Here is a 26,453-nt window from a genome sequence, read left to right on the forward strand (position 1 = left end):
AGTAAGGACCACATAGCAGATGGGTCTTTCATGTCCAAATGTGCTATCGTCGTTAGATGATGATGATGTCGATGATGATGATGATTTTATTATTATTATTATTATTATTATTATTATTATCATTTTACACCGATATATCTGATGTCACTTTTCTGAACAGCATTCATGGATTTTCAAGAGAGAATGTTATTATTTCTCACTTAGCATCCATTCACAATTGTGCACTGGTTTTCAAGTGGAAACGACTGACCTTACAATTTTGCATGCACAAATTAATTATTTTTCTTTCACTTATTTGCCCATCATAATTACACTTTTTTATGAGCATAAAGTATAATCTTTATTCGTGACTTAAATGGAAGATTTCAGAATATTACACTTCAACATCTATAAGCTTTTATTTTTGTATGTTCGATGTTTATCTAAGATTGCATTTGCAGAAGAAACAAACAAATAACTGATGACGTCAATTGAACGTGCTCCGATGACATGAATTCGGACGGAGTGACCATTATCAATAACAGTGGACATCACGGATAACCTCACATTGCACCGTGCCCTTCAATGTTAGGTCCATTTATGTGACCAAGTTATTACCACCCCCATGCAAAAACGAAGACAACCTCGGACACTGATAGATTGATGTCTCGATAACTCGGCCTGATTTGATAGTTGCGAAGCCGAACCAGTATGGAACTCTCTAGAACGACTGTTGTGGTGAAAAACACAAATCAATCACTAATGTCGTTGATGAATTTAATGTTTTAGTATTTATATCAAATAGGTATAAAAACAAGAAATTAGCTTGGCTCTACGAGCATACTTTGAAGGTAATCAAGGCGTTTGTATACGTATTATATACCAACACTCTTTGGGAATCGACATATCTACAACGGAGTTTATATTACTGTCGTTCTAGAAAAAAAGTACTTCTTAGACATATATTCTAACTGAATCGGACTTTTAAAATGCCATCCAGCATCTTCGTGTTGTTTACAATATTACTTATAGCAGTTTTCGAAGCCTGTTGTCAATCTCCATTCTCCGGCACCGGAACGTCCTCTAATGCAGCCAATACCTTTGCAGATGTGTCTTCATGGGACAGCGGCTCGGGCTCATCGCAAAATAATTGGGGACAAAATTCCATGGGGTCGTTTGGAAGCAATACCGGGTCAAATCTGGCAAACGTTGAGTTACAATCGAACATTAGGCCTGAAACTGCAACGCCTAATCCCTGGGCCTCGGGTTCCACTGAATGGGTATTTCCGATAAGACTTCCACCTTGGGTTTCCACATGTCGAGAAACGTAAGTATTCACATTTATGTTTCTTTAAATAACTACTAAAATTCAACTGATTCAAAACTGCTTTTTAAACGCCAGTGATCATTGAAGGGAAAATATGATCAGGTCCGTTAACTTTGAAAATATAAATATTTTAGACAACTTATCTTTGCCAATTTGAGCGCTTTCTTTAGAAAATTTATATTTTGTATACATGCATTTCAACATTTATTTCTAACGTATAAAATAAATTATTAATTCACTAATATTTAATTTTTTTTCACCCTCACTTGCTTGATAAAAATAACTGTCAAGAAAAGTTTTTACGTGGATTTTTCTAACCGTTCTAATTAGGTAAATGATATTTAGTGTTAGAGTGTAATAGTTATCATAGGGTACAACCCGTTTGTTAATTTACTAATTAATCTGGTCTGATTTCTTTGTGAATATATTTCATTTGGTTCTGAGTTATTCCATAAAAAAATCATTATTAAATACAACATTAATCCATGTTGTTAGCTCATTTGTTTTGACTTCTAACACTATACAATGCAGATATTAAACCTTGGAAAATTTAAGTATGCCACATTTGCTTGGTTAAAAAATGGGGCAACGTAATTTCCACCACAAATATAATTTCAAAAATTAAATCAGGTCATTTGATAATGTGTGGTACTTACTGTCAGTCATACAGCAATTAAACTTTTAAAATTTACATATATTTATTTATGCTTGCTTATTTCTGGTCTATGGAAAGAAATATTTCCCTTTAATTCAATCTCCATATCTGACAAGATTCACCCGAGTCGTTCCACTAAAATATTATGCCTGCATTAACAATTCGAGAAAGTTTACGGTTAAGAAAACTGTAATCACTAGAGAACAGGGACATTCAGCAAATATAGTTTGGTCACGTGATAGAATTACGAACGTTCTTTTGTGTATTACATACTTTTTGTAATAAACTGTCTAGCAACTTTATGACACGACTAAGGGGAAGTAGTCCCAGCGTAAAGCTGAACCCGTGATCCCGCTCTTAGAAGCATAATATTTTCCAATTCGGTATGTACGTGATAAATACTTTACGAAATACTATCTCTTTCACTTCTTAAATATCTACTTAACTTTTATGTAAATTTGTCAGTGAAGACAATACGTCAACACTAGAGAGTGTAAAGGGGAAAATGTTCGACAAGGGTGTACGTACCAGGCAATGTAAGATGTCATGGAAAGCGTTCATTGCCTGTCTTAAATTAACATTTCTTTTGGTAATCGTATATTCTAAACGACAGAAACACGATGGAAAGATATATTATTCTGAAACAAGAATGCACATGTAAAGAGCAAAATCAGACAAAACCCCAAAGGTATTGAATTTTCCTTGAGTGGGATTTTTTAAAATTTCAAGTTTTTCCCCATCATAGGATAGAAAATCTTTGCCATTATTGTACAGTAACGTTAGAAAGTTGTTTCTTTATATGGTAACGGAGATCTCACTTGGCTGGATTTTGACGCTTGGCACCTGCAAAGAAATTATGTTCTTATGTTCAAATGAACCGCGCATTTTCTCATTTACATTGTTTTACAAGTTTACTTTTTGAAAGATTATGCACTACATGCAATCATGTTTTATTTATTTATTTATTTATTTATTTATTTATTTTTGTTGTATTTTTTCTACTTTAGTTTTTTGTTGTTGTTGTTGTTATAGGGTTTAACGCCATTGTTCAGCACAAGATAGGCTATACATGGCGGCCAGTATTGATGGTGGAGGAAGAACCCGGGAAAACCCCGGAAAGAACACCGAACCACGAGAAGCTACCGGCAAGCTTTCTCACTTTTTTTTTGCTTTAACTACAATGGTGTATTATTATGCAAAACAGGAACTTGAGAATAAATGTGAACGGACTCGGATGTATGGCCCATATTTATGGTTTCAATGGAAGTCCATTTTATTTTCTTATTTGTTAAAGCCCCGTAAATAAGGTGGACAATCATGGGAAGAACAAAATTGAAAACTACGACTCTTTTTGTGAAACTGGTCGGCTTTCCGTTTATTTTCATAACACTGTATGCAAAGTTCTCATTTTATTTTTGATAAGTAAATGAAGCTTAAAAATTCAAGTTTACATTTTCAGATTTCAACATCCGTCAAACGTGTATATTGTTTGGGTGTTGTTAACCAGGACCAGCCTTAGCAAACGCGGGGCCCGATTTGGATCATTTCAGGCGACCCATGGATTTACGCGCGGGGCCTCTTGTGAGCAGGGCATTTGGAAATGAACTTCTAAACAAGTTTTATATGATAATGAACTTTAAATTTTCTTCCATTGTCCCTGTGAGCGCGGTAAATGGTCCAATCGTCCTGAGGCGGGCCCAGTTGTTAAGTCGCTCTAATGTTAATTCATGGGAGAAAAGAAAAAGCTTGTCGATAACACCATAAGCAATTACAGATTGGAACGACCAAAAGTGCAGTGTTGTATCTCTCTAAAATAAGAATTTCGAGCAAAATCGAAATGAAACATACAACTAATCAATCAATATTCAGTATTTTTGTATTGCTTCAATTGAAGCACATACTAATGTCATAGTCTCTGCTGCGGTGAATTTGACTTAAAATATGCCAATATCCCGAGAGTTTAAGCAGGGACGTCATGGGGCAGTGCGGCATATGCCCCCCCCCCCCCCGAATTTGCATGTGCTGTAGAATTGCTGTAGCCTATATACGAAACTTAACAAGCCCTTCAAGCTTTGCCTCTCTCTGAAGCAAGTTGTGTCCCCCCAAATCAAGTTTTGCCCCTCCCCCCGAAAAAAAGTTGAAATGACGCCCCTGATTTTAAGATGCAATAAATAATACTTCATTTAAACAGACATCCTAACTAGCTTCTCAATATATATTCTCTAATTTATAATTTTTTGGTCGGGGTGGGTGGGTGGGTAACTATAAGTAGGTTACGTTACAGGTCAATAAAATCAAATCATGGCAACATGATTTTCATTACTAAAAATAATTAAATGCGTGAAATAAATGTTTTGAGTGTCATTGTACCTCAAAATATATTTGAAATCAAATTATAAAGGTTTGAATCAGACATAATTAAAAAAAAATATGGAGCAAAAATCTGTGTTTTAAATTTTTTAAAAATAAATGATAAACCCTTGGCTCCCCATATACATGTAACGTCATCAAAAAACGGCATTTATGAAATAAATCCGCACTTAAAATAGAACATGAAGTGTATGCAAATTGTCAAGTTGCTAAGACAATACAAAATATTAAGCCGTTTTACTGGCGTTGTCCTATCATAATTCTAAAACAATGTTCCTTGCACTAGCTCGCACAAAGAGTTGGAGTAATCTTGTTCTGTTTTGCAATGATGATGTACGCCTGGTTGGTAGCGTGCCTCACGCTGATTGGTCAACTGCGTGGTAACTCGACAGCGTGCGCAGGTTTTAAATGACCTTTCGCTAGACAACACGCCTACTTATTAGCATATACCGCCATATAAAATCGGAGGATTTTATGTTGACATTTACCCAAAGTGAATTAGATATATATTGTTTTAATGAATAATGAACTTTTCATGAAAACTTAAAAACAATGTTTAAATTATGACACATGGAATTTGTACATAAGTGACAGTTGATAAGATGACACGTATTATGCGTGAATGTCCTACAAGCGGCCATTAATCCAATAAATCGTGTGATGACTCAATCTTTTGCCAGTGGTATTATTGGTCACTGAACCATGAGTGTTACTACGTTTTATTGTTTGAATAACATCCGTCGATACGTTATTTATATGTTATCCTTAACGTCAACATCATGACTTTTTCAAATCTGTATTAGGAGAATGATCGGCTATATTTATAATTGGCATTTTGGGTTCAACAACATATCGTTTTTCTTAACATGTCATTTGTGCATGTGTAATTTTTTTCCCTCCAGCGGATGCCCCCAGGGTACACACTGCACATTGTTTGGATCGCCGTGCCCGTTCTGGATCAGTGGAGCACCTTGCACATGTCGACCTGGTATACACTATATATTTCACATACTACCTTTGCTGAGTTAATTGAAAATGCAAGAATCACTGCTCATAATTTTCCAAAGAAAATTTAAGAAAACACCCTAGTTTATTATTTTCTCTATCTCTTTAAATAAACAACAACACAACAATATGTTAATCAGTTATATATTAGCTTCGGTCACTATTTGATTGATGGTAGCTGATACTAGTTGCTTTTCCAGAAGATTTCTAATAAATTAAAAAAAAAAAAGGTTCGACAATTAATTATTTTTTGTTTATTTGACGTAAAGTGAAAGTTAAGCGGTGTGCATTTATATTTCTTGCTTACACTGACAAATTATATCATGAATCCAAAGTATACACAACACAGTCATATTATTCACAATAAATCAACTGCAAAACTCCGAGTCAATTTGAACTTCACAGCAGCTAAACACCTAAAGCACACACACACACACACACACACTGTTCAAGCAGACAAGACAAGAAACAAACAACGGAGATTTCGAGTAAAAGTTTCCTTTCAAAGAACATTAAGGATACGACAAAAGGAAAATTAGCTCTGAGTCTCGAGGGGTCAGATTTCGAACCGCGAGAGTGATATACCTTGTGTTTATTGGATGTGATGTGATGTGATTTGGATTTTTAACGTAGCTTAAACAATTTTTCAGTCATATCGCTACGAAGTCTGCAGTGTGGCAGTTGATAGTGATGTCTAGCACTGGGGCATCATGCCGCAGACATGTAGCATGAGTGTTTATTGGAAGTGGAGGGGTATCATTAGTTTTCTCCTTTTTACCGATAAAAACAATTGCCTTTGAAAATTTTGTATAATGCCAGAAACATTCAATTTATTAAACAATTTGATCACATATAACTGATATCAAGAAAGAATAGTTTTCATTTCACACACTAATACCCAACAACAGAAAATTGATTGCGTAATGTGGATAGCTTCCAGACCAGGTCCAGACCCATCTGTATTGAGACGATACAGAGACAATCAGGACTACAAGTATTATAACTGTGGTTACATCCAAGGCCAAAGGACTCGAGGTAAAACGGGGTTCCCAATTGCTGACGCATTATGCCTGTAGCAATGAGGGTAAATCAGTATTTTGATGTCGCCAACGATGAAACTATACACTCACGGGCGGGAACAAAACCCATCTACATTTTCATTCATTTACAATACAAAGACATTGTTGTACTCAGTTTTATGACACTCAGATATGTGAAATACACAGACACTTATCAACCTTATCTTTATCTACCTACCTACCTTCGTTCCTACGAACCTGAGTGGGAGCATCATTGCATAAACTTCTTCTAATAAACAAATTGTAAAGCTTTGTGAAAGTGAAGGAAACACTTATCATCTATTATTATTATTATTATTATTACTATCGTATACATTTGGTATTTATGCATAGTAATTGAACAGATAGGAATTATTCACTTATTACTTCTCATTGGACAAAAGTATTCAGTGTTCAATAAAAAATGAGAAATGGGAATTAAATGTTTTGTCTGATGTCATGTTATAAATAAATTATGTGTATTAAGAATATCCTTGTGTTTGAATAGGCTCGCGGGTGTGAAATTTTCTTATTTTGAATAAGGTTTCAATTCCAATCAAATGAATTTGTATTCTTTAAAAGGTTGCCGTGTTGACCAGAAATTTATACCGATCACAGAAACACGCACAGTGGATGCATGCAACAACATCTGTACCTGCGAAATTTCAAACGGACAGGTAAGATTACACTGGACAACAAATTTTTACAAAAGTCATGTTACTGAAATAAAATTAGTCAATTCTTATCAATTTCTATGTGCTGAACACGAATATGACAGTCAAATTGCAAAATTGGCTCTAGTTTTTTTGTAATCTGCAAGAAATTAATGTTTACATAACGAAATGCATTCCAATAGTAAAAGGTCAACTGTAATAGCCTACCTATAAAAAATCAAGTCATTGACTACATCTTAGATTTCTTCGCCTGTCTCTTGTACAGCTGTTCGGGAGCATCTCTGAGGAGTGTCCAGCAGTAGTCAGCCAGCATTGTAGTGGACCATTTTCCCTGGTATCTTTGTTCCATTGTTGCGATATCTTGATGAAAACGTTCGCCGTGTTCATCACTAACAATACCACAGTTGCTAGGAAAGAAATCCAAATGGGAATGAAGGAAGTGAATCTTTAGAGACATATTGCAGCCAAGTTTCTTATACTTCATCAACATGTCTTCTACTAGTTCCTTATAGTTTTCTGCCCTAACATTTCCGAGGAAGTTTGTGGAAACTAGGCGAAAAGCATTCCATGCTTGTTTCGCGTCACCTTCCAGCAAGTTGTTGAACCGGTCATCTTTGAAAAGCTCTCGAATCTGAGGACCCACAAAAACTCCCTCTTTAATCTTTGCTTCGCTGAGTCGAGGGAATTTTTCATGCAGGTATCGGAATGCTGGCAAAGTCCGGTCAATGGCTTTCACGAAGTTCTTCATCAAACCTAGTTTGATGTGAAGGGGTGGTAGCAAGATTTTCTGAGCCTCAACCAGAGCTGGGTGTTGGATATTCTTCTCTCCAATGGCTACATTCTGCCTGTGAGTCCATTCCTTCCTCATGTAGTGCATTTCCCTTGCTCGGCTATCCCACTCGCATAAGAAACACATGTATTTTGTATATCCTTGCTGCAGTCCCATTAAAAGGGCAACTACCTTCAAATCACCACAGAGGTGCCAGCTGTACTTGTTATACTCAATGGAATTCAGTAGCTGCCTTAAGTTATCGTATGTCTCTTTCATGTGGACAGCATACGCTACTGGAATAGATGGAAGAATGTTTCCATTGTGCAAAAGCACAGCCTTGAGACTCAGTTTCGAAGAGTCCACAAATAGTCTCCATTCTTGTGGGTCATGAGTGATTTTTAAAGCATTCATGAGGCCCTCAATATCGGAACAGAATATCAGATTACTTTCCTTTCTGAAGAAAGGCTCCAATTGCTGGTGGCGCTTTCGATATGCAGTAATTGTGACATCTTCTTCTAGAAGATTCCATTGTTGGAGTCTTGATCCTAGCAATTCTGCCTTGTTCTTTGATAAGTCCAAATCACGAATCAGGTCATTTAGTTCTTCCTGTGTTATTCTGTGTGGGATTGATGATGCACCACAGTGAAAATCTGGATCACTGCATGCTGATGGACCAGGAGAAGAACAGGTCGACTCACCTTTGTCTTCGTCAGATGAATCAAGAGAATATTCTGCTGGAGGTTCTGGAATAGGAAGTCCCTCACCATGTGGAACTGGTCTCAATGCAGACGGAATGTTTGGGTAGACTATTCTCGACTTCTTTCGCTTCGTTATTCCGCCGGAAAGAGGAGGAACCAAGCAGAAGTAACAGTCATTTAGGTGGTTGCTTGGCTCTCTCCACACCATTGGGACTGCAAACGGCATTGATGACCTTTTGCAATTCAACCACTGTGAAAGCTGTGTTGTACATGTAGCACAGCATATATGCGGAGCCCAAGGCTTGTCTTGGTCACCAACCTTGCATCCGAAGTAAAGATGATATGCCTTCTTCACTTGAGAATTGATACTTTTCTTCTGGTTGGCAAATGTCACTTCCCCACAAATATAGCAAAAATTGTCCGCGGTATTAACACACTTTCGAGGCATTACTGTTCTTTATTGTACGTAAATGGATAAAATAATAAGTTTTATGTAACATTAGCTTGAACTGTCTCGCACAACGTCTAAAATATTTTAAATGCTGAACCTATCTGATTGGGCTTTATATAGTACACTGCTTACGTCAGCTTCAGCAGCCGCCTGGCATTAGTATAATAGGCCTACACATGTATAGTACACTGCTGACGTCAACTTACTTCAGCAGCCGCATGGCATTAGTATTGCATTGCATCAGAAAATGATGCAATCAACTGTGGATGATGTGAGCATGATGGTATTATGCAATGTTACATCATTATTCCGGATGTTGCTGCAGTCCTACTGGAGAAATTTACACAGTGAAACATAGAAAATGAGGTATATGAATATCTTCAAAACGAGAGCCAATACAAATTTTTCACGGTTATATTCGTGTTCGGCACAGCAAAATACTACAGATTAGGGCCTTTTCAAGTCAGTAATGATTTCACTGTTGACCAGTGTTACCGTAGGTTCGTGTGTAACATTAGCCCATTCAGAAACAAAGCTCACTAGCATCTGGCTTACATAATTCACAGTCACATCTGTGTCTACACAGTTCGTTCTACTTATGATGTCAAACAAAGAGGAACGACCTTAATCTACATGTATGTGTTTGACATCAAACTGAGGCATACACTGTTTGTTATATCATACATTACTAGCGAAGGTAAAAGCCCAATACGGATAATACGGATTATACTTAAAATTACAATCTAAATCGGCGAATAGACGTATATCGGTAGGTCGGATTCAAGAAAAGCAAGAAAAATGATACACAAATAATAGCTCATAATCAAAATCTGAGAAGAAAAGATTGTTAGCAGTCCTCTACGAGGCGGTTCGCACACACAGACAGACACACACACACGTGTGTGTGAGTGCGTGTGTGTGTGATTGTGTTCAAGTAGAAAGATAATAAATGTAAAACAAAATCTCAGGACAAGCTTTGCAAGCATGAATAATCTATTTTTGAATAGCATTATTTGACATGAATTTTATAACTTTATCAATTTATGATTTATGAAAGATTTTCTTTGTTAAACACATATTAAAAAAGTATAATGGAATGTTAATACAATCACGTAAATTCGTTCAATTATAAAAGATTCTTTGCTACAATTAAGCCTAATACGTACACATAGGTAAAATAATTGTGTACAAAGCTTCTTTTATATTATGGAAATAATATGTCTGTCCTTCAATACAATTATTCTTTATGTCAAGAAATATAACTGATTTCACTGCTGTATACCGGTATAATTGTTATACGGTTTTAATTTATGTGTTTTAAATACCGTGTTCTTTTATTTAACAAATTACGAAAGAAAACTAAAAATACCAAAATAAACTAAAATCTACAAAGAACATCTCATTCGAACATAAATGGTATAATGATTGATTTACTTTTATTTTCGCTAGATGCAGGCTGTGTGTACCACAAACCGCTGCTAAAGAATCAGTGTGTTTGCACCAAGGACCCTTTAAGGACAGCCCATCAATTAATATTTGTCTTGAGTACAGAAGAAACTATTAGTGATTGATGAAAGTTGTTTGGGTTAATTGAAGAGTGATAACATGTTTCCAAATTCCTTTGAAAATCGATGATAACAATGGTCGAGCGTGACAAACGAATGAACTTCCCTTTGATGATCTGATAAATCCGGCAGAGTTAAAAACAACTGACGACTACAGTTGGCCTTTTATACTTATGTCTCCATTCATTGCCTTCCAAATAAATCGTTAGGTGTAACAATAGTGTGAGCTTAATTTTCGTTGTATCATTTAATTACTACTATTTCTCTCATATAAACCTCACGTTGCTTCTGGTCACCTTCCACTCAGCCCCCATTAATTTTGTAGAACAATAGTGATGAAACTACTTAACAAAGTTTCCGTTTCACAGTTTACGTTCCTTTCATTGTTAACTTTTAATTATTACACTGCATCTTCTCGTGTACCTTGATATTGTCGCATTTCGCTTTCGTGTCAACATTAAACGCCACCGGCCATACTATAACATTTTTCTTTTTACATCAGATTTGCATTACATGATTAAAAGTAGTTAAACTCGCACAAAAATAATTTAAAAAAAAATATAAAGTGTAAACAAGAAATAATAATTTAATTACTCGAAATGGAAGTACATGTATATATCACTGTTACTTCCCCTTAGCTACGGTCTCCCATCTACAGAGGACGCCAACAGGAAATGACGTACATTTAGCCCCACAAGACGAAATACATGTTTCATGTTGTCGAAAAATAAAACTACAAACTATGGATAGGGGATATTTAGATGAAACTATTGAAAACCAATTTACTGGTCAGCCTTATATCGATATCCGTGCACGACGCACTAGATTGTGTCGCTTTCAAAACTGTTCCACTTTTTCAATTTATTTTCAAAACTCCCGTCAATACACGTAACAAGGAATCAATGCTGGCTTCCCTATGTCGGCCGACTTTGTAAAAAAAAAAGAAACTAGCACACTTAAAAGAATCCAAAAGGAACCAAAGTTGACATCCTTATGTCGGCCGACTTCATAAAAAAAATCGGCACACTTAAAAGAATCCAAAGACAGTTTCCGGGGTTGCTTTGCTTGATAATAAAATAACCTTTGTATGCCAGTTATTTTTATTCATCACCCGGGCTTCTTTTTGTTTGCCATATGTAATCATAATTGAAACAAACGGTCATTGATATACATAGCGTAAATATTGCACACAGCAAAAGCTTGCTTGAATGATACCTTTGTAACCCATGCTAGCGAAAAGATTATAATTTGCACTCACAATGAATGTTTTTTTTTTCTTTCTTTCTCAAATAAATGATTTTTATTTGCGAGATACTGTCGTATAGTTAAACTTGATACAATACAATCTTGGTCATTTTTCACTATATAATGTATCATGCGTGAGTGGCAGGTGCATTCAAGCAATCGGGTGATATTCCCGTCTCATTTGTGATTTTGTTATCTGACGTAGGCGATACACACTACAGTATGCTACATATGCGTTCGTGGATATATTTTTTTTTCTTTAATAAATTTCGCATGATGAAAAAAGAAGGAATAAATGATAACAATGCAAGGTGAGTTTCTTTGTTTTTATTTTCAAATAAGTGTTTCTTTTATCTATTTTATTGTACCGTGCAGTCGGGGGAGGGGAGGGGCACAAATTCAACACAACATTTCTTCGTTTCTTAAGTATTGGGACACATACCTTGAGGAAATAAAAGTTTCACCAAAACTTCTGGGACAGGAAAAAAACTTATTTTATTGTGTCCAGATATATATATATATATATATATATATATATATATATATATATATATATATATATATATATATATATATATATATATAGAGAGAGAGAGAGAGAGAGAGAGAGAGAGAGAGAGAGAGAGAGAGAGATTGATCAAAGTCTACACTCTTGCACGCTCAAAACTTATTATGATTCTCTTAAACATTAATATTTTACATCTGTAGTAACATTACTGTACTGTGATCCTTTATTTGATATATTTTACTTAACGCTCTTTCTATCCCTCTTCTCATCTGCACCATAGAGCTTTCTACGGGATTTAGGAGGATGTAGGACTTTCCTATCCCTCACCCTATTCGATCCCACAGCTTCAATCCACTTTTTTTTTTCTGGTAAACAGGGTCGGCTGGGTTGAATATAAGGGATAGATGTACGTCATATCCGTTTTTGGCACGCGGAAACTACTGATTGTTTACGGAGATTGTCGACTATTTTTTATTTTATTTAAAAAAGAGGATTTTTAAGTCTAATTAAACATTTTTATGGTATGCATACGTAACAAATGCGTTTTTATGACTATAATAATATCCCACGTTTGTATAATATAGGTGGCCAGTGAAATATAAGCTGACCTGCATTTTCTGAGGAAATAATCTTTTAATAACGTTAATGGGCAACTAAGTTAGTTTTTGAAACTGTAATGTCTATCTATCTATCTATCTATCTATCTATCTATCTATCTATCCGTCCGTCCGTCCGTCCGTCCGTCTATCAATCCATCTATCTATCCGTCCGTCCGTCCGTCCGTCTATCAATCCATCCATCCATCCATCCATCCATCCATCCATCTATCTATCTATCTATCTATCTATCTATCTATCTATCTATCTATCTATCTATCTAGCTATCTATCTATCGAGGGTCTTGACGTTAAAAACATCCTTGTATTTAAAGTTATAATAAGATTTGCTAGCAAGGTAATGATTAACTTTAAATATCGTTTTTGTCCTTGTATACCATTGTGTCAGCTTAGTGTTTGGAGAAAGTCATGTACTTTCGAATGTACCACATTGTCAACTTAGTGTTCGGAGAAAGTCGTGTACTTTCGAATGTACCACATTGTCAACTTAGTGTTTGGAGAAAGTCATGTACTTTCGAATGTACCACATTGTCAACTTAGTGTTTGGAGAAAGTCATGTACTTTCGAATGTACCACATTGTCAACTTAGTGTTTGGAGAAAGTCATGTACTTTCGAATGTACCACATTGTCAACTTAGTGTTCGGAGAATGTCATGCACCTTCAAAAAAGACCAATACGTTTCGAGAAGGGGTTAACGTTCAACTCAGTGTGGCGACTAAGAAATTATGTAATACCCCCACCCAAATGCCTTTTCATGAAATTGTTATTTCCAGCTTAGGTAGGTACTCAGGTGGCTTTTGTTTTGGAAGGTTTGCAAGTGCCTGTCCTGTTGCAAGTCTTCCAACAATTTTAGAATTTTTTCGGACCAGGTCGTTGTTGTGTTCTCATCATCTCAGCAGTTGTTTCTATGACTTTCTTTGCTTATTCCACAGTTTCCGCGGTCTTGGTTGCAATACAGTCTGAGTAAAATCAGGCCCTCAGATCTCCGGTGTCCTACGTAAAGATCAGACAGCGACCGATTAGGATCATGTTCTGGTGACCTATGATATAGCCATAATCGCTAATTTTATCAGCAACATAAATACAAGAAATGAGGAGACTCCAAAATCGGAATGAATCGGATTGCTCAGTTCTTTTCATATATACACCTTCTATTGTGATTATATTTCACGATATACCGCACGTTTCGGATTTTACTACTCATTATTCCTCGAAATCGCCTCTTCATGTAATTTAGCCCAACTAATGGGTAGCTACTGAATTCTTCTAGAAGAGTTCAAACCCCCTCAGCCATTCAGAAATTAATCCAAAGGTGCCAATAAGTCTTACTATTAAAATTAGTAGTAGTACTTGTCCGAATATACGTAAGCATTTATTTATAAATATAATGTAATTTTATGCTCTTTACAGACTCAGGTCACATAGGCAAAACTTAACTAAGATATTCTATAAAATTTACTACCATATAACACAATTACAAATATTAAAATTAAATAAAACAATGTACCAGAAGTTACACAAAATATAGATATGCATAACATTATAGTGTATAGTTGATATTTTAAAACAAAATCCGTTGAAAGTCCATACTTTTATTTTAAGCACACTTTATAGTGATGCCAAAAGACCTTTTGAGATTGAACACGGGTTATTATAACTCACTGACGTCAATACACATAATGGCAAACGGGTTGGAAACGTTAGATCAGTAAGTTCCCTCTCCATGTTACCCCAAATAAGTCAGTAAGTTATCAATCGCGCAGAATATAGTTCAGTCGTTTTTGTAATAACATGTATTATAATAATACAGGTGGTTTTATTGGTAAAGAAATCTTTCTGCAGCAAAAGCGACAAAAACATGTCTGAGATCTGGAATAAAATCGCGGCCTTGATAAAGATATATCCCATATCTGATTAAAAAAGAGATTTCTTTAGGTAAATGTTTATAGATTAGTAAGGGAACGCCACAATCCGTAGTTTTTCTATGACGTCATCATTAACAGTGAACAAATCAAAAGCAGATATCTGACTTTTTTCGAAGAGGCGATTAACTCGGTTACTATCCATTTCTGTCTTTGGCTCTGGCAGTGAGAAAATCCTTCTAGCTTGCAACTTTTGTCTCAAAGATAAACATTAACAGCCAATTACATGCTGAAATGTGTTCCCTAGACTTTCCAAAATTAATTTTTGAGAAATCCTGTGAAAAAGGAATTTGATAAATATTAAGGTAAGGTTAATGAAGATCAGAGTAAATCAAACGTTTTCACCTTGGTATCTAGCCTATTGTAGTCCTTATATTAAAATTATGGATTAAAAGTGATATTTAATAGTGGGAGTTCTGGACCATATTTCAATTTATTATGACTGCACATCGAAGCCCACACACCATAAATACATAAATAAATGAACACAACGAGAACGGCAATTCTCGAACTCCCAAAATATGTAGCGCTCTAGTGGGACTCATTAGACCAGTCAGACTTGTGGGTGTTTTGAAAATCATTAAAAAATATAAGACCAGGCAAACCTTTTTTCTTAGAAAATCACGAAACGAACACAATAAACTCGACCAGTTAGGAAAGATGGTTTTATTTTACAAATAAAGATGAATTGACCAGTCGGACTTTGAAGTAAATTAACGAAGCGAAGCGACGGTGCATGCACAAAATAATAATATTTTCTAGCATCATACATAATAACAAATGCATGGAGTGAAAAGGTCATGGAATATAAATCGCTTAGTATCTTGCATATAAATGAGGTTGTCAGGTTTACAAGTTACTTTCATTTATAGTACAATGCATATAACTGGTTCTACCCTATGATATCTTGTTAGACTGAGAAAGAAAAAAACTTCAATACCAATGGTAATAAATTAACAGAAAAAACAGCTTTAATATTTGAACGTATATCCGTAGTTTTAAAGAATCATACCAAGGACCGTTTTCTGATATTCGAAAAAAAAATCTGAATTTAATGAACCATATGCCGTTCTTAAAAACGATGACAAGAGCATTAATTAAAGAAATTGGCATCTTTAACGAATGATCTGACCCCAATTAAATACCACATAAAATTAATATATCAAGGGATGAGTTAATATTATTCAAGATTACAGTACATAAAAAACTGCAGTGCGCCTTTCTGAAGATGGTTTATGTGTCATGCAATATGTAGTGATTCAACGACATGCCGTATAATTTTGACATAATTAACAGAGAACGTCAACTCTCCCATTTCACCGTAAGAAAAAGGCGATGAATCGTGTCCCTGATGGTTGTCATGTGACACAAAAACTTCTGAGATGACTGTCGAAGGAAATTGACAGGTGAGAGAAATCAGATTCCCAAGGAATGATATGAAGCAGAAATATGACTTTACTTACAAAACCTGTATATGGCAATTTCACTTGATCTAAGACAACGGAATTACCCAGGGAAAACCCCATTTTAAAAAATTCCAATTGAAGTAAGCATCTTTTGGAGATAGAAAAAAATCAGGTAGGCCAAAAACTCAGTCATGGACGAAAATCTAGCACACAGTGTAAATTAAATATACATTACACTATATTAAACACACGATGCAGAATTGAAGATATCAGGTGCTTGTAAAGCTTTAACATTTGAAAGACTATGCGACATCCGTGATAATTGAGATTGGAATAAAATGTGGAATGAACATAATACGACCGATATTTTAACAACATATATGATTGTAACTTGATCTAATACATGCCGAAAAAATAAACATTAGCTTGGCAACTGATAAAAAAATTATTTGTAGGACGGAACCAAGACACTGCATATTAGGGTAAAGTCTGTTGGAAAAAGCAGACAAAAATACTTGTCGTAAATTTACAAGTGGTTAAGGAGATTCCCGTTTGTCTATTTCAAGGACTAGACAGAAATCCTACGCAATCTTCTTCGTTGATCTGCACGTGGACACATTATTGTACTATTTACTGGTTATTTATCGCTGACACTGTGTAATCAGTTATCATGTGTATTTCTTGCGTCAAGTCAGGTTAAAAATAAATGGTTATGTGTAAAAACTGTTAAAATTTGTGTGACTAATTTATGTGTAGTTATGTTGTTGTTGTTGTGGGTAGTTTTGCTTTAATACAAAAATTAGAAATAAACCATATTTGGCAACTCTATCAAAATCAATGAATTCTTTTACAGAACCCCAAAACATTAAAACTATACTGGTTGCTATTTCTTCGAAGCTATGTAATTATAAAAGAACCGATTCCATCGCTATAGTTATCACCGATTGGTCTTGCTACTGATCCTAACTTATAGTACTGTGGGCAGATAATTCCCAGTTTATAATTCTGATTTACCCCATCTGTCAATTCAGAGGCTTTTGCAAGTTCTGTAGTTAATCTGGAAGAGTACGCGGATAAAGTGGACGATGATTTTTTAGTATAATTTTCCCTATACACCGTAAGCTGTATACGTTAACACCAAGAAGCTGTACACTACCTGCCCTTGACCAATCTTTATGTTTTTTTGTTTAATTATTCCTAATGCATTGTTCTATCTCGCTTGCTGCTAGGTAACCACTAAATTGTGCATATCGTGAAACTGTTGTAGTCATTCAAGTTCGAAATATCAAAACTTTCACAGCAGAAGGTGATGTCGTGAACACTCTTTGTACCTAAAGTGCTTAGAATTGTCTGAATGTACTTTTACTGTCATCTCAAACAAAAGATGGAAGTTATATGGTGTATCCATTACTGTTTGGTTTGTCTTTGGAATTATTATCTCTGTAGATTGCTTCGGTTTAACATTGCTCGGGGTGGGGGTCTGTAATACAGTGATGTCTTGAACTAAGTTATTAATTCTTTACAGATTTCTTCTACTTGTAAAGAGGTCTTGCATTTGCCATACAGCTTTACTGTTTATTACCTTCGAGAAACCTGAAAACAATACACACCCATCACATGTGCTGGTATTTTACCTGTCAGAAGGCTGTTTTCTGTTTTCTTTCATCAGGTTGGCTGCACTCGCATGATCGATTAAATCATATTTATCATTCTGTGTGGATTCATAAAGAAAAAAAATCATCATCCAGGATGTTCAAGCAATGAGTTTTCAGTCTTTCGATCAAGTAGTCAATTGTTGTCTTGGATATATGTTTGAATTCAACTTTACATACATACATACATACATACATACATACATACATACATACATGTATCTTTATAACGTTTGCTTGATCGGTTTTGAGGTTTGCGTATTACGTGAACAATGTTGCGTCAACCAGACGGTGAGCTTGCTCGACAAGGTATGACATTTCAAAGTTTGCTAATATATAATTGTCATGTCATTGTGTCATATATATATATATATATATATATATATATATATATATATATATATATATATATATATATATAATGGGCATATTGTCTAATGTTACTTAAAACCTGAGATCTCTAGTTCTTTTTTTAGATAATAGCCTCCATGACATATAGTCTTATTCCAGCCTTGGTGAAAAGAAAATGCTTTTCGGGGTCTAAGACACTTTATTTTCTTTAAATTTTACTTTTGATTAAAACTGAATTAATTTGTGTAATGTGTGATCATATTTACTGAGGTTATTTTGATATACTTAATAAATGGAAGAATGACTTGGAGAAAAAGAGAGAAGAAAAGACAAGAAACAAATATGGATCATGGCAACGGCTGCATGGCCGATCTGTGGTCATACACCTGGACTTAAATAAGGGTAGCAATTACCTATTTGGAGTGGTGAATATGTTTTGTATTCTCTCTGACGCACTTCTTCACAGTCTTTTTTTGTTACTGTAATTTGTATTAGGATTGGAATTTTACACAAAACTTGACGAACACTTCAATGTAAATATAGGTCACAACGCTCCAGTTCTGAAGGAAAACACCTACTGAGATAAGATCATTTAATAAAGGTATAAACAAAGTCTGATTAAAGCATCGAAAGCGTCGAATAGATACATATAGTTGGAGCTAAACTAGTGTGGATGCATCCCGATAAAGGCACCGAAAGCGTCAACTAAAGAGACCTAGTTAGAACTAGACACATTTGGAAACACCCTTTTAGCAGGTTTGGGGACCTAAAACAAGACTGGGGCAGATTCGGATTGTTTAAAACGTCCAATCAGTGTTTGATATTTGTTTTCCTGTACGCACTTAGACACAACCACAGACAACAGACCTCCGGCTATCTTTTCATGGGTGGGTGGATAGGGGAGGTCTACAAAATTTGCTAGATGATGTAAATAACTGATACCTAAATAACATTGTCGATAATATCAACCCTGTTTACGTTTCCTTCCTCTTGTTGTTCTTTTATAGAACCATTTATCCTCTAAATAAACTTATAAAAAGTTTCGCATATATTAAATACTATATTCTTGTATGGTCTTCATTTATAACAATAACTGTTCAAGGTCCAAATAGACCGTTCCGGTGGCCTAGTGGTTAGAGCGTCCGCCTCAGATCGTGAGTTCGATCCCCGGCTGGGTCATACCAAAGACTTACAATAATGGTACTAAAAGCTGCCTCGCTTGTCGCTCAGCATTAAGAGTCTAGTGTTAAGACTGGTCGGCCTTGTGTCAGGATAATGTGCCTGGGTGGGACATCATGCTACGTGTCTGCGACATGATGCCCCAGTGCTAGGCATCACTATAAACTGCCACGTTGCAGTTATGACTGAAACATTGTTAAAGCTACGTTAAAAATCCAAATCAAACACACACACACACACACACACACACACGATCCGAATATATTGTTTTACCTTTTAAAATCGGTTTAGATTGAAAGAAAAAGAGTTTCCTAATATATACAAACTGACTTAAAGATAAAAAAAAGAAAATTAAAAATCTCAAATTAAATGGAAACACATATTTAAGTAAAACTCTATCGGTATTCTAATAGGAAGTCAACGCATAACATCGTTCATTTTTGTAACATTAAAATTTATTTTATTACGTCAATTATTATAAAATTTACATTAAATGCGATAGAGTACTTTCATGATATTGTACAAATTTCATATATTCCTTTCAATGCTTACGACGGCCAGCAATTTATGACTTTGCATTACTTGTTTATGTTAAATTAGATTCTGTATAAATAAGAAGGTAAGCAATTATACATACTGTCATCAATATCAGCTTTATAAGATGAATCATATACCGTTCAAGTTTGATGAAAAACACGCAGACATGACAATGAATATTAGTCAGGCGGAAATAATGCATCATTGTCAGTCATTTAACAGAGCCGCAGAAAAGTAATGGCATTAAAGATTGCCGTCAAAGATATAAGAAACGAAAGAGTGATTGTTTCAATATATCTTATATCTATTATCACAAGAGAAGACTTGATGAAAAACACTCAGTCAATAGTTTTATTATCATGAAAACACCACTTCCCTCAGGCCAAAGACGTTTAATAAGTCGAGTGTACATCTTGAAATAGACTGACTGGCGATAAATCTACATACTTTGTGTCCGTTTCTTTCTTTTCGGTCCTGAGCTTATTTTCACTGCACTTGGCAGAAATATAGAGTAAGTTAGATCGGATGTTAAATAAATGAATGAATAAATAATAAAGAATTCTCATAAAATCGGTCGTCGTGCCAGTCTTTAGGTCTCTCACATTTGCTACGGCAATGTTCTAAAGGAACAATCAATTACCACACAGAATCAAGAACTTGAAGATAATTTAATTTAAAAGGGACCACACAAATATTTTTACGAAACAAAAGAAACGAAAAAAAAAATTATAACAAAGTCTAACACCAGCACACAATGGCTTTCACACAATGAACAGAAATAACAATATGAAAGTGAGAAGACAATGATTGCGCAGCGCATTTTGTTCCTTCCCCAGGGAGGCTGCCAGTGGGCCCGGATGGTTGGTTGTTTTTTCACATAAACGTTGACCTTGAACGTGCATTGATGAATTTTATCTGCTTTAGAAAATTTATCGCCTCCTGATGAAGAAATCCATGGGCACTGAAAGCAAAATAAATACACAAATGTCACTAACGACAATGCATAAATGTGTAACATAATAGATACAAAGACAAAAATATATAAAGGTAAATATGAACGAAAATGAACAGGCACTGAAATAAAGGTATGTATATGGTTTCAAGGCTGTTACATATAATCCTGGCCTTACAGTACCAAGCAAAAAAGGTAGGTGGCATAAATGGAAAAGGTAACATATTCCCTAACCCCTTGAAAACAAACACGTTTAAATAAAAGTTAATCGCAATCCCAATATAAAGACGACAGATTATTTACTTTCACAGGATGTTCGAATCGCCGTTTAGAAAAAGTGAAATATTTCAGCTTGTCAGCCAGCAGGTAAATCGCTAATAACATACTAACATGACTTTAAAAAGGGCTGAAACCCTTGTAATGTCGTCTTTTCTCCAACTATTTTATACCCTTTTAAATCCGCGGCTTTTTTTCGCGGAACTTAAAAAAAGGACACTGTTACTGCCGTTTTGCTAATTTCACACATTTATTATTATTATTTTTTGTTTATAAAATCGCATATTTATATTGACACAACATTAGTACACATCAATTTCAACGGAGATTTGTTTTATATTTTTATTTATTTCAAAGACCCCTTTACCAGAACTGGAGTAATGTCCCTTCTGGTTGCAATGGTGCTCGATTCAATCTGTACCCGTTTCTACGTATAACTAACTGTACTCGACATTTGATTGTTTATGTATACTGGTTAATTCGAATTTTGTCTTTTCTGGATAACACCATGCGTGAATTTTGCCTTCTTACAACTGAACTAAATATTTTGTTGTTTCTGAATACTAACTGCACCTGCCTACAGATAAGTTGTCCAGAACAATGAATACAGAGGTAAGAAGGTGCCGGATAAAAGACCGAACTCATGCTGAAGTCAAAGGTTGGCACTTCTTGATGAGAAACACTATTGTGCCTGGATTTGTCTACCTTGATTTTAACATATACCAATATATGTTGCTAGATATTATAATTTATATTCTGCCGAATAGTTTTCTACATCATTATAAGCCAGAAATCCACCTTCTTTTCAAAGCAAAGGGATAATTTCTTGCATATAGAATGACACTTTTATGTAACATCTAAATCGATAAAGCAGCTCTGATAACATCCGAGTTTCATATTAATCGAGACTGACATTTCAAAGTAGAGTGAAAAATTAAATTGGGGAAATGTTCATTTTTGTAATTTAAAACAAACAAACAATTTAGTTCATACCAAAGACTCGTCCCGACACAAAAGTCACGTTTATTTACTTAATATGCTGTCTTTCTGTTCTACAATGAACCAAACAAGGCATAGACAAGGTAATGTTTATACGCGTGTTGATGTCAGTGTATAATATATTCAAATAGTTGGAGAGAGCGAGAAAGAGAGAGAGACACAGAGAAACAGAGACAGCTATAGGGACAGAGAGACAGAGAGAGAGAGACAGACAGACAGACAGAGATTTGTAAGAGAGCTTGTTTTACGTAGTCGTATATGAGTAATATTAACAATTCTCTGTGATGTGGGGGGGGGGGGTAGTCGCTGAGGGGTGGTGTTTTATTTTGGTACCATCAGCGGCCGTTTAATATTTCCCTCAGGAAATAGTATGTCCGCAACGCATCATAAAATCTTATCATCATTCGTTATCATATTAATTATGGAACAATGGGGTGTATTCTAAAGGCATTCGTCACTCTTTGATACTCGAAATCTGTAACTTGATGCCATTTCAAGAATATTGTGGAAAGGTATATTTTTGTTGACCAATTCCATGCAAGTTGAATATTTTATTTTGTCTCTAAATAAGTTGGTTTTACTTGGTAAATGAATGTTAGATTTGTTTGGAAGCATATCTCTGAACAAGAAGCTGGTCTGATTTTTATTATAGTGAAATGGGCAATTATAATATATTTAACATTTTGTTCAAGATCGTTGCGTTGCTCTAAAGAATTTTTGTAACATTTTACCGAATGATTTTGAATTAAGGACCCTGACGTGATTCAAGCGTACGTAAATATTAGCATATTTTCTTGACTGAGAATGAAAGTTTTGTCAATTCTATTTTTGTCGTATCTAAAATTGACAGAAACAGCATAAGTTTACTCACTTCTTCCGCGACGTGCAAAGATGGGCCCAGCGCCGAAATTCATAAATTGACCAGGTCCTCCGCTGGGTATCATACGGGGGTCAAAGCCTTGTGAAGAAGAAAAATCGCCAAATGGGCCAAAGGATCCACCAGTGACTCCACTTCCTGTTCTTGTGGAGTCTGGGGAAAAACCATCCCTTCCAGAACTGCCGCCTCCGCCAGATGCTTGTCCCCCTCCAGGAACGAAAAAGCCAGGCGGCAAAATGGGTCCTCCAGTTCCAGATACGAATGCCATGCCTGGGAAGTTTCCACTCGATGTATCTGTACCTCCTCCTGTGCTTGTCCCTGATCCAGTAGGAAACATGCCGGTCCCTCCCTGAGTCGTTGGGAAGCTACTCCCAGTTCCACCTGTGCCTGTTGATGGTGAGCCAAAACTTCCAGGCGCTGTCATTCCAGGGAAGAAAGCACCAGTAGGGATGGACGATGTGGGAAGTCCGGAGGTCATAGCTCCAGAAGTCTGCCACTCAGTACTACTTCCGCTGCCTGTCGAGGTGGGCATACCAAACATTCCTGATCCAGTTTGTTGTCCTCCGATCATGCCTGGTGGGAATCCAGGTGTTATGAAAAACCCAGATGCTCCTGGAGTGGCTAAAGATTGATCAAATCCTCCCGTTGGTCCCATTCCAGGGAAGGGACTGAAAAAACGAGAGGAAGCGCCTCCACCAGCTGTTGTTGGTCCTGATGAACCTGGTACACCAGGGAAGGTCGTTCCAGGCATAGGGAATGTCATTCCGGATGGCAGTGACATTCCAGGAAACGATCCCCCTCTTGGGAATCCTTGCATTCCACCACTACCTGCACTACCGTCAGCACCAATTGTCACGCCTCCAGTTGATCCCGGTCCAAACATCGGACCTGCCGAGCTCATTCTTGATGGAAAAGCACCCATTCCTGGACCTGGTGGCTGCATCATAAAGGAACCTGGTCCTTGTGGCATGAACATTCCGTTACCTGGAGGGGTCATGTTTCCTACAGTTATACCTGCCCCTAATGGTGGTCTAATACCAAATGTACCAGTCATACCTGTCATGGCACCCAATCCAGCACCACCGGTAGGGGACATTCCGAACCCGCCTGTGGGTGTTTGAGGCCCTGAATCCATGGGTGGGGAGAACGGAAAAGCTGGTCCCATCTGAGATCCAAAACCTGTCGGAGGTGCTCCAAATCCAAATGATTGTCCCTGGCCCGTTTGTCCGCCAGCTCCAGGTCCTGAAAGTGTGCCTGTTGTACTCGATGCACCAAAATTAAAACCTGGTCCCATCTGAGATCCAAAACCTGTGGGAGGTGCTCCAAATCCAAATGATTGTCCTTGACCCGTTTGTCCGCCAGTTCCAGGTCCTGAAAGTGTGCCTGTTGTACTCGATGCACCAAAATTAAAACCTGGTCCCATCTGAGATCCAAAACCTGTCGGAGGTGCTCCAAATCCAAATGATTGTCCCTGACCCGTTTGTCCGTTAGTTCCAGGTCCTGAAAGTGTGCCTGTTGTACCCGATGCACCAAAATTAAAACCTGGTCCCATTTGAGATCCAAAACCTGTCGGAGGTGCTCCAAATCCAAATGATTGTCCCTGACCCATTTGCGCGCCTGTTCCAGATCCTGGAAGTGTGCCTGTTGCACCGGATGCTCCAAAAGTAAAACCAGAAGACCCAGTAGAGGTATCTGATCCGGAAGGCAATGTGCCGATCGCTGTGCCGCTCCGGCCTGCCGATGTCATGAATGATCCACCACCGGTTGAATCTTGTGGTCGCGGAGGTATGTTTTCACTTCTTCCACCAAATCCAAAATCCTGACTGGATGTGTCAAATCCACCAAACTGATCAGTAGTACCACCAGAAAAACTACCCTGGCCTGGTTGAGCTTCTACCACTGTCTGTGGAAATCCACCTGGGGAAGAGCGTAGTTGGTCAGTACTGCCAAATCCGGGGAGTGGTTCTTGTTGAACACCATTCTGCGTGCTGCTTGAAGAGCCACCCAAACTACCCAAACGACCGGTATCCAGAGCACTGTTAAGAGCGCCTCGAATGTCATTGACTGACGTGGATCTGGATGATGAAGACGGAGAAGATCCTTGACGACCAACGGATAAGGCGTCATGTGTGCCTCCGGGAGTTAATCCATGCTGACATCTAACTGCTGATATCGCCAAAATCACTACCAAACTTGCTCTTAAAATCATGTCTTCGGTAAATTGTTCGTAGTATTATAGTTAGTTTTCAACACCTATTTAGACTGCACATTAATTGTTGACAGCACTATCGATTGCAGTTTGACAGTGATCAGGACAGAGTGAATTCTTACCGAAGATTATCCGTATGTTTTGGCAGCCAGCTCTCTACTCTCTAACTGACTAGATCGTCTATTATTATTATATATATATACCGTTCCTAATTAAGACAAGCACGCAATCAAAAATAGTTCAGCAAATATATATTTAAAATGTGGCCAGATCCATCAGTGTCAAGGTGTGACAGACAAGAGATTTCACGATTTATTTACTTGATCATTTACATCCAACTGTGTGATGTTATAAACCTTTCATGTAACTAGTCGCCCGTCAGTTTTAACGCTTGGTTTCATACAAATGAAAAACATGGTTCGGCGAATTGTAATGAATTTTCAAAACACTGCCGTCTATTGCAACCTATATAGCCATAAATAGTGCATTATTGTCGTTTTGCTTGAAATTTTCAACTTAAGCGGGGTCTTCACATAGAGTACTAGTATCTATTTATACATACATTTATTAATTTAAACAAGTTCTACAACGAGACCTACTGATTCTTTTAAGATATAATTTTCATGATAAAAATATTAGTTTTAAGGTACTCTCTCTCTCTCTCTCTCTCTCTCTCTCTCTCTCTCTCTTGCAGACGATATAAATAATAATCTACAAAATAGACTTGGAAAAACGAAAGTTAAATTATTAGATCAAGAACGATTTTGTAATGTGTATATTTTGAGTTGTCAGTATAGCACAGTTGTATTTAATATAAAGAAATAAAATTATTTAAGATGTATTAGTTTATGTAGCCGCGTGTTTATGGTACAGAGAATAATTTCCGCCCCCCCCCAAAAAAAAAAAAAGATGGAAAATCATACGCCATGCAAGACCAGTTAATACAACATGTACTAAAGAAATATAACCTGGAAAGGACATACGTGGAGAAGGTAATAAATAAAATGTGTAATGAAAATATTAGTCCATGACACTGAAATGGAAATAATAATAATAATAATAATAATAATAATAATAATGATAATAATGTTACTACCGCTACTAATAATGATAATAATAATAATAATAATAATAATAATAATAATAATAATAATAATAATAATAATAAT

General features: G+C 36.3%; 2 protein-coding genes across 2 annotated transcripts; one reads left to right on the top strand and one right to left on the bottom strand.

The window, feature by feature from the left end:
* Window positions 1-820: 820 nt before the first annotated feature.
* LOC149805962 (uncharacterized) lies at window positions 821-10,774 on the top strand. The gene is made up of 4 exons (XM_089950754.1): window positions 821-1,306; window positions 5,234-5,319; window positions 6,977-7,071; window positions 10,439-10,774. The coding sequence occupies exons 1-4, from the start codon at window positions 969-971 to the stop codon at window positions 10,469-10,471; spliced, it is 552 nt and encodes a 183-aa protein (XP_089806880.1). The 5' UTR covers window positions 821-968; the 3' UTR covers window positions 10,472-10,774.
* Window positions 10,775-20,308: 9,534 nt separating this feature from the next.
* LOC149805963 (uncharacterized) lies at window positions 20,309-25,462 on the bottom strand. Its single transcript, XM_089950755.1, has 2 exons — window positions 23,070-25,462; window positions 20,309-20,932 (listed from the first exon to the last, which is right to left on the bottom strand). The coding sequence occupies exons 1-2, from the start codon at window positions 25,282-25,284 to the stop codon at window positions 20,901-20,903; spliced, it is 2,247 nt and encodes a 748-aa protein (XP_089806881.1). The 5' UTR covers window positions 25,285-25,462; the 3' UTR covers window positions 20,309-20,900.
* Between the last annotated feature and the right edge of the window lie 991 nt (window positions 25,463-26,453).

Source organism: Sinohyriopsis cumingii, chromosome 2, assembly GCF_028554795.1.
Source record: "Sinohyriopsis cumingii isolate HCF-2022 chromosome 2, ASM2855479v2, whole genome shotgun sequence".
NCBI lineage: Eukaryota > Metazoa > Mollusca > Bivalvia > Unionida > Unionidae > Sinohyriopsis > Sinohyriopsis cumingii.